Genomic DNA, 9,201 nt, shown 5'->3' with positions numbered 1-9,201 from the left:
CGTACACATAGCCTAGCTGCTACCAGGGGAAATGTGTTTATCTGTGCTTCAGGTCAGTCAGGCATGCAGCATTAACCACAACTAGCATGCAGAGCATACAGTAGCATACAGAGCTGATGCATAAATCAAGTGTAAAGGCAAATCAGCTTATAAACACACATTACTACAATGCATTAAAAACAGATGTTGAAGGAAGAAAGAAATGCTAATTACACCTCAACAAACAGCCCATTCATGTACAGCCTTATATGGCCAGACTGACCGTTTAAATAAGTTCTTAAACATTTACGACTGCACTATTTTTTCATACATTTGCATACTCGTTTATTCACATTTAGAATCTTAACGTCTCTCCACAAGACCACAATTCTGTGATAAAGGCCTAATGGTTAGAGAGTCAGACTGGTAACCCGAAGATTGCGGGTTTATTTCTCAATACTGGCAGGAAATGACTGAGGTGCTCTTGAGCAAGGCACATAACCCCCACTGCTCGGGGTGTGTGTTTGCAATGTGTGTGTAGCCTACTACTCAGTATTCCTAACTTGGATAGCTTAAATGCAGAGGGCAAATTCTGAGTATGGGTTACCATACTTGGCCTTCAGATGTCACTTTCACTTCCTGAGACTACATCCTCACCTAATGCATGGGCAAATGTCAAACTTTACATTCTCATCAGCAGTTGGCAGGAGGACCAGACATGGAGTACCAGAACATTTCTAATGGCTCTCTGTTTGCCCGTACCTCAATGGACGTGCTGATGTCCAGCACTGTTCTGGGATTGTGCTGTGCGCTGGGTGTACCAGGTAATCTAGCGGTGATGGTCATGCTCGCCCAACATTTAAAGGAGGGCAGCTTCACCCCGAAACTTATGATGAGTCTGGCTGTCTCAGATCTACTGAGTCTAATTTTTCTGCCTCTGTGGATCTATGCCCTTGTGAACGGCTGGGTTTTTGGCAGAGGTGCATGTAAGTTTTTTTCCTATGCAGTGTACTGGAGCCTGTACAGTAGTGTGCTTTCTGTCACCTTGATGAGTGTGCAAAGGTACCTGCAGGTGCTGCATTCTCAGCGATGGGCGAAGCTTGGAGGGAAGGGTCAAAAGGGGCTGATTTCTGGGATATGGATATCAAGTGGAGCTTTGGCGTCTTACGCTTTTTATTATCGAAGCGTTGAGCAGAAGAAGGATGGGCTTCCACACTGTTTTCAGGATTATAAGAATACTCAATGAAAAATTGTTGTTCTACTTGTCGAGACTCTAGTCATGTTTGTTGTGCCTTTCCTCAGCCTGTTGTGCTTCTACCTTCGACTTCACCAACGGATAAGTCAATCAGCTGCCTTCAGCAGCCACAGGCTGACAAAACTGTCCATCAGAATCGTAGTGGCCTTCTTCATATTCACCACCCCCTGTATGATCAACAACATTGTTTTAATGGTAGTGCCATGGGAACTAGAGGCCAGCCACAATGTAACTGGTGCTCTTTTCTTCATTAACAGTTGCGTGAACCCCTTTCTTTACGCCTTTTCTGCTCGAGCGCTGCGATCCAGAAGTAGACAGGATTCAGACCAGCCACAACAATATCAGAATGAAACCGAGTCTGCAGGAAATCTTTAGTAATTTGTGACTAAATGTGCATTTCTGATGTTATTCTCTGTGTCTAATATTCGTGCTTGCTTTGTGCAAAGGGAAGTGCATATAAAAGTTTTTATAATATACTATGTTTTCACAACTTGTAACCTAAATAGAACATTTCCCCGTTGCAAAAATATTACAATTAACAATTAATAAAATATTTCTGTAACAGGAAGCTATAAGAATATCTTCTGCTATTTGCCTTGGCTTTGTCTTAGAATGTAAAGGTTGTAGAATTAATGTTTTTAGTAAGCTTTCATCCGCCCTAATAAAATGAGAAGAAATGATGAGGGAGATACAGACAACAGCTTTTAAAGAGGAATAACTTTAGTTGAACAAGGGGCACACATTAAAGAAACTTCAACCCCTCGACAAAGAAGATGAAGGATGCCATCAAAAACTTTTTTTCCTACTGATTGTAAAAAAATTTTTTATTTTATTAATGACTAAATTAAAGCTTCTGGACTTGGTTATACAACAGTCTCCTAGTTGTTTGTGATTTTCTCTTGTCTCATCTGTGATTTGTCTTTATCTGTGCATGGGATCCCAACTTTACCCATGTTTTTAATTAAAATCTGTATAAGTACAACAAATTTAAAGCTACACTGTGTAACTTTTTTAGTCTATTCTTAGCTAAAAACACTTAGTTCTTTCAAAAATATATGTGCTCATTAATGTATATTTACTTCTTTCAAGTAATAAAGTATTCTCGTAAGTTTATAATATGCCATTGAAAATACATAAGGTAATGGGATCTAACGGTGGTCGCCATGTTGCCCCTCCATCTTGAAAGTAGGCTACATTAGCCAAAGAGGGACATACCCGTAAATTCAAGCTTCGCCTTTCGCGTTTTAACCGGTTTTAATACTCGATGTCACTGTACAAAATTCTCTGCCTCGCGCATGTGCGCGTCAACTTGTTCAGACTTGTCTGGTGCATGCGCAGAGAGTTTTCATCTCAGCAGCGTCCATTAACAGAGTTATACGGAGTTTTCCTGGCTTGTTTATTCCTCAAAAGTCTGTTTTTCCTTGTGTGGTATTTCTGTGCTTTAATAACTCCGTAAGTAATAATAGTTATTGTCATTGTAGATGTGTTTCAGAGTGTTTCATCGCGTAATTCAGTTGATGTCACCTCAGAAGTATTTTTGTGTCAACAATAATGCTCACCTATTTGAATAATCATTCAGTTATTTTGTTATCAACAATGTTTATTCGTTTTTAGAAAATATTTGCTTGTAATGTATGTTGATGGAAATATGTATCAGGTCTGATCGGCATATTAACAATTGTTATACAGAGCGCAGTGCTAAAGCTGCGCACACTTTTGTAACCGGACACAGCTTGTTAGCAGCAGCAGCGGCAGCTCCGCTCCTTTTAATGCAGCTGCATTTAGCGCCTATATATGGTACAATAAGCTCTGGTTTACGGTTACATTATACAAATGTAACTTATAAGTATATTTATACAGTTCTTAACTGTGTATCTTCTGTCATGTCATTATCATGTATATTTACCATCCTTATTTGTTCTCTCACAGAAACCACATTTATGTACATATCCACGCAAACCTGTTTATGCCTTGCAATTGGATGACTGAATAAACATTACTATCATCAAAGTTCACTCTGGATTAGCTGCAGTTCTTTCTAGCCGAATTCCAACCATCCCACTGCGCACAGAATATCCCACAGGCACCGTGTCGAATGTGGACGAGGTCGAACTGGAAGCCATGTTAATCTTGGACTAAATCGGCCACCGTAGGAGTTGAAACGAAATCGGAATTGAGAGGAACAGAAACTAAAATTCACTGGATGGTCATATACCTTTTCACCACTAGATGGGGGAAAATATCACACAGTGTAGCTTTAATAATAATAAAGTATTAATTGGGTAGGGTTAGGGTAGGTGTAGGTATAGGGAGGGCTTTTATTGTCCCATTAAGGTGGCACCAACAATACTGAGGTGCAAATAATATGTAGGCCTATCTGTCAAAATAAAGTATAAATAGCATCTAATTACTATTTACACATATTGCAAAGAACTGCTACTTTTACATGGTGTGTATGTAATATATCACTATTTTCACTTCGAATACTATTTCACTTATAAATAGCATCTACTGCTATTTTCACTTAGTGTAAACATAATCTATTTACACTTGGTGTAAACAGCATCTATCACTATTTGCACTATAGTGTAAATAGCATCTATCGCTATGAAAATATGCTATTTTCAATTAGTGTAGTTAGAATCTAGTTGCTATTTACACTTGGTATAAATAGCATCTATCGCTATTTGCACTATCTGCTGCCTTTAAGATTATATAACCTCCTAGGTGCCAAATCAACATCTCAGGAAAATGTTATGGGGTTTCTAATCAAAATATATATATTTCAATATTTCATGCATGTCCTCTGTAGAGGACACCAGGACTTTTTTTTTTGTTTCTCAGGCATTTTAGGAGACACAACAAGTGAATAGGGAAATTAATTACATATCATTATTCCTATATAAAATATTAGTTATTATTATGAAAATGTTGCCAACTATTACTTCCATTGTTAAACTTCTTTTTTCATTACATGTTGCTCCAAGAACACATTAATATGCAAATTAGAGACAGTGTATACATTACATTGAATGGGAAAACCCATGTAAAGTAAAATGTTATATCAATTAATTCCATTATATCTTTAATAAGATAGTTGAGAATCATCTTTAAACAAAGTTTGGAAATTCTGAAACCAAAAAATGGTTAATGAAAAAAATATCCAATTGTTTTTGCCTATACATGTCAATTCATGTCAATTCAGGATGAGTCCTGGTGTCCACTTACGAGGACAAAGCATAACATATAAATAAAATGTAATTTTTCCTGGGTCTTAGGAGGTTAAGAATGCTTCCATTAACCACTCAACACATGTATCACTGCTGTGAAAGACAAAGTATAGAATCTAGGTAAGAAAGGGTAAAAGCTAAGTAGCTAAAAGCTTTACACAATTTGTTTTCTCTAGGAGTGGTTTTGTATGCTGGTTTCAAACACCTATAGTTCACAACTGTCTTACTATGTATTGTACTATTTCTCTTTTCAGCATTACCTCTGCTCTATACACTGTAAAAAAAAAAAAAAAAAAAAAAAAAATTCGTAGAAAAACAGAAAATGGAGGCTGGTATTTTTCTGCAAAGACATTATTCGTCAAGTTTATCATTTCCGTTAACCCTAAAATACAACACAATGCAATGTGTAGGGTGATATCAGCTAAATTGGGCCACTTTTTGGTAAATCGCTTGGGACAGTAATACAATACCATATATGCCTTTTCCATGTGTTTTTATGATTATTAATGACTGTTTTTGATAATGTTGTGTTGAAATTATGTTAAAAAAAATATTATTTAGGCCCTACAGCTCTTAAAACATCAGCTGTGCCAATTTTTTTTGCATGAGCAGTTTCAGGTAAAATGGGCCGCTGTTTCAGGTAACCAATGGGCCAGTCAAACTGCAGGGAAATAGTGATTTATCATACATTTTTATTTTATGTAGCCACATACATTTAAACTGCATTAAACAAACAACCCCACATATTCAAATGTGCAATTAAAAAAGTCAATTTTGGAACAGCATAGATCATTGGTCAGTGGTGTGTGTGTGTGTGTGTGTGTGTGTGTGTGTGTGTGCGTGTGTGTGTGTGTGTGTGTGTGTGTGTGTGTGTGTGTGTGTGTGTGTGTGTCGGTGTGTGCTTGTTTATGTGATTTATGAGGACACAAATTTGTATAATGACATTTACACTGATAGTATTAAAAACCATTATGCCTATGGAGAGTCCTCATAATGTTGTTGCACCAACATATGTGTGTATGTGTGTGTGTGTGTGTGTGTGTGTGTGTGTGTGTGTGTGTGTGTGTGTGTGTGTGTGTGTGTGTGTGTGTGTGTGTGTGTGTGTGTGTGTGTGTGTGTGTCGGTGTGCGAGTGTGTGGGTGTGTGTGTACACACATACACACTCACCCACACACTTCCACAGACACACTCACACACACTCACACATGTATGTGTGTTTGTGAGTGACACAGAGGCTGGCCCATTTTAGATGAAACCATGTGGCCCATTTTACCTCAGTGGGTTAAGGTAAATTGGGCCGTCAAGAAAAACATCACTTTTCCAAAAAGTATGTTCATATAACAAACTAACAGCATTATTTCTGATGGATGCCATCAAGACAGATATTATGCATATTTTTTTATGTGCATGTTTGTTTGTTTTATAGATTTATCATCCTTATAATAGTTTATAAGGTAATGATATCACCCTAATTCAAAATGTGGCTTTCATATTAACATAGTAGCCTATACATTGGGCCCTTTTTTTTACTGATTATTTTCTTTAAACACACTTTGCTATACATTCAGACAGTCTAAGTCTAAAAAAGTAGCTATGTTCTGTAAAAGTATTGTAGATTTTAACTGGAATCTATAACTGTCTGACTGTTGCATGTGTTGTAAATGTTATTTTAATTTTACACATTTTATTAGTTACAATCAGCTGGCTGTTTAAATTCTGATGAAAAGAGAAAATTAGCCTCACTAATGGGGTCAAAATTTTCTTTTTTTTTGTTGGGCAAAATAGGCTGCTGGTGGAAATTACCAGTACTGCAGACAAAAAAAGAGGTTCGTGATTGTCCACCTTTAAGCTGACGCCAAAGGAAAAGCTGAGCCACTTTCTCCCTTATATGGCACTAGTTTCCGTAATGTCACTCGTTTTATCTGGATCTGAGAGAGAGAGAGAGAGAGAGAGAGAGAGAGAGAGAGAGAGAGAGAGAGAGAGAGAGAGAGAGAGAGAGAGAGAGAGAGAGAGAGAGAGAGAGTTTGTAAGTGAGTGGCGCGCGAGCACATTCTGTCGTACTACCACCAGGTCACACTTCACATTGCTGTACTAACTCAAACTCCCCTAACTAGAGACCATAAACTTCACGTAGTAAAAATTCAGCTAGCCGTCGCGTTCCTAAACATGAGGAACAAACGGAACGTCTGACAGAGAGACCCTGAGCAGCGGTTTGAATCAAGGAGAAGAGAGGAGGCGATCGTATCTCCACTCTGCGGAGGATTTATTTGCATTGTGCATTTCTTTCCTCCATTGCAGATGCGACGAGTGGAATGAGCTGTTTTTACACACTGGTCGTTTCACTGCAGCATGGGAACTGCCGTATCCAAGAAGAAGAATTTAAGGAACGATGCGATTTCTTCTGTTGCCGCTAAAGTTAGGTGAGTCTCTGCAGCAGCACAGGCGCGCGAGCAACGCGTCTCATGGAGGAACACATCTCATCACACCTCATATCATAACATAACACATGTTTCCTTGTTGACGACTGTAAAACACAGATCAAATTAGTCAGAAATGTATCAGTGACAGCTCCTGGTGCTGTAATCGTGTTGACGGCACTTTATCAACTGCGCGCTAGCAACTTTGTATCTCAAAAAATTTCAGTTCGACTTAAATTAGTTTACTTTTTCAGGGCTTTTTAAATGTTAATCATTTGTGTTGGTTTAGTCGTGACAGCATCGATCTGTTTTTGAGGAACAATCGGACATTTAGTTATTTACTGTTGAGCTGATGACATCAGTGTGACCACATTTAGTGTTATTATAAGTAGTATTATTATTGTTTTTGCTGTTGCATTGTTGTTGTTGTTGTTGATGATGATGAGGATTGTTGTTGTTGTGACGTTAACTGGTGGTGATGATTATGCTAAAATTATTATTATTATAAAGCTATTTTCTGAATTCAACAATTTACAGCAGCCTAAACAAACAATAATATTGTATAATAATAATAAAGAATAAATCATTTGGTAACGCTTTACAGTAAGGTTTCATTTGTTAACATTAACCATGGGCAATACATTTGTTACTGTATTTATTAATCTTTGTTAATGTTAGTTAATAAAAATCCAGCTGTTCATTGTGTGTTCATGTTAGTTCACAGTGCATTAACTAATGTTAACAAATACAACTTTGGATTTTAATCATGTTAAAGTATTAAGGGCTTTGAGTATATAAATGTAACAAATTATTATTATTATTATTATTATTATTAATGTGTTCGCAAATGCTGAAATTAACATTAACAAACATTAATAAATATAGAAGTGCAGTTCATTATTAGTTAATGTTAACTAATCTAGTTAACTAATGCAACCTGATCAATAATTTTACTCAATGTTGTATAATTATTATTATTATTAATGTTTTTTATATATTATTTTTTAAGTATTTCAATACGGTTTTATTTCCATTGCATTTGCATTTCTGCTGCTGCTTCAAACTAGTTTTCTCAGATGGATTATTATTGTGTTAGATGCATTTACAGACTGGATGTACTGTACACTGAACTGCACTACACAGGCCTTAGGGGACGGAGCCTGATGGCTACTTGACCACAGTATATCTTGTTTGTGAGATGTTCTTCATATTTCCTTATAGTGTAAAGTTGGATATCAGATCAATCATTATGGTGGAGTGCAATCCAGTGTCTGTTCTGCATAAAATAAATTAACCTTAAATAGATGACAAAAGATTTACTCCAAAAGTATGTTTTTACACTTTTGCAATCATTATGGATGGATCATGAATCGATGGATTGATGGATGAATAGATAAACGGATGACTTTAGGAATCTGTTGTGCCACATTTTTCAGCCCTTTAAAATTTCTCCCGCATCCAAAGTAAGATCCACGCTGAAATGACAGCCCAATGCCAATTAGAGTTATGCAGTGAATGGCTATAGATCTATAAGCCTCCCCATAGTCTCACAGGCTGACATGTAAATGTCTAATTAGAGCTTGAGACCACCTGCAGTCGTTCTGGAGGGAGGCCCAGATTATATGAAAACTCATATGGTTATATGTGTGTGATGATGCTTTGGGTAAGGCTGGGACATGGCATTTTCCTGTCATTTTTACTAGATGTTTTGTTGAGTTATTGAGTTAGGAAACCAATAAATTAAAGACTTTTATTTATCATGTGTTTTATTTCCTCCTATAAAGTTAGTCAAAGTTTTATTTATTTATTTATTTATTTCACAGTACTGAGCTGCTTTTTTAAATCTTAATGCTAAATGCGTTTTTTGGCAGACTGAGGATTTTCTGGGTCTAAGGTTGTTGGCCCTGTCGCGTCCTTCAATATCTGTCTCTGTAGAAAGCCTGCATTACATTGACTGCTCAACAAATAATTAAATGTGCTGCACAATCTATAAAGGTCAGACTGTTAGAATTAGGGACTTTTTAAACGAAACTTCAGTCATTCTTTACTAAGTTATTTATATCATCTGTAATAATGTGCAATATCTTTTTTTTGTGTGTGAAATAATAAAATCCTCCATTCTCTTGCTATTTTACTGACTGCGCAGGCTTAGTTCCAATAAATGTCCTTTTTGTACTGCAGGAAGAGTTTTGAGTTCTGAAAGGTCTCGAAAAATTGGAATGGATCAACTGGGACATTTTGGTCGATTGCCATTTGGAACCGCAATGTTTGCTAGTGCGACTAATTTAGAGACCTTCTCATTACGTGTTAATGAATTTCT

At 36.8% G+C, this 9,201-nt stretch overlaps 1 protein-coding gene and 1 pseudogene across 3 annotated transcripts in view; both read left to right on the top strand.

The window, feature by feature from the left end:
• The first annotated feature begins 697 nt into the window (after nucleotides 1-697).
• On the top strand, nucleotides 698-1,609 carry LOC307125423 (leukotriene B4 receptor 1-like; annotated as a pseudogene). The gene has a single exon. The product of its transcript is annotated as a leukotriene B4 receptor 1-like (transcript).
• A 4,847-nt stretch (nucleotides 1,610-6,456) lies between these two features.
• nsmfb (NMDA receptor synaptonuclear signaling and neuronal migration factor b) overlaps nucleotides 6,457-9,201 on the top strand; it is a 38,447-nt gene continuing 35,702 nt past the window's right edge. The window contains exon 1 of one of the 2 annotated variants that reach the window (XM_079813960.1): nucleotides 6,457-6,884. In XM_079813960.1, the coding sequence (XP_079670086.1) occupies nucleotides 6,814-6,884 (71 nt within the window). In that variant the 5' untranslated portion in view covers nucleotides 6,457-6,813. The remainder of the gene's footprint in view (nucleotides 6,885-9,201) is intronic. The other variant, XM_079813959.1, reaches the window with a different exon arrangement.

The sequence above is a fragment of the Gobio gobio genome, assembly GCF_949357685.1.
Source record: "Gobio gobio genome assembly, chromosome: 4".
Taxonomy (NCBI): Eukaryota; Metazoa; Chordata; class Actinopteri; order Cypriniformes; family Gobionidae; genus Gobio; species Gobio gobio.
The sequence above is the reverse complement of the archived record's forward strand: the minus strand, read 5'-3'. Positions and strand labels throughout refer to the sequence as shown.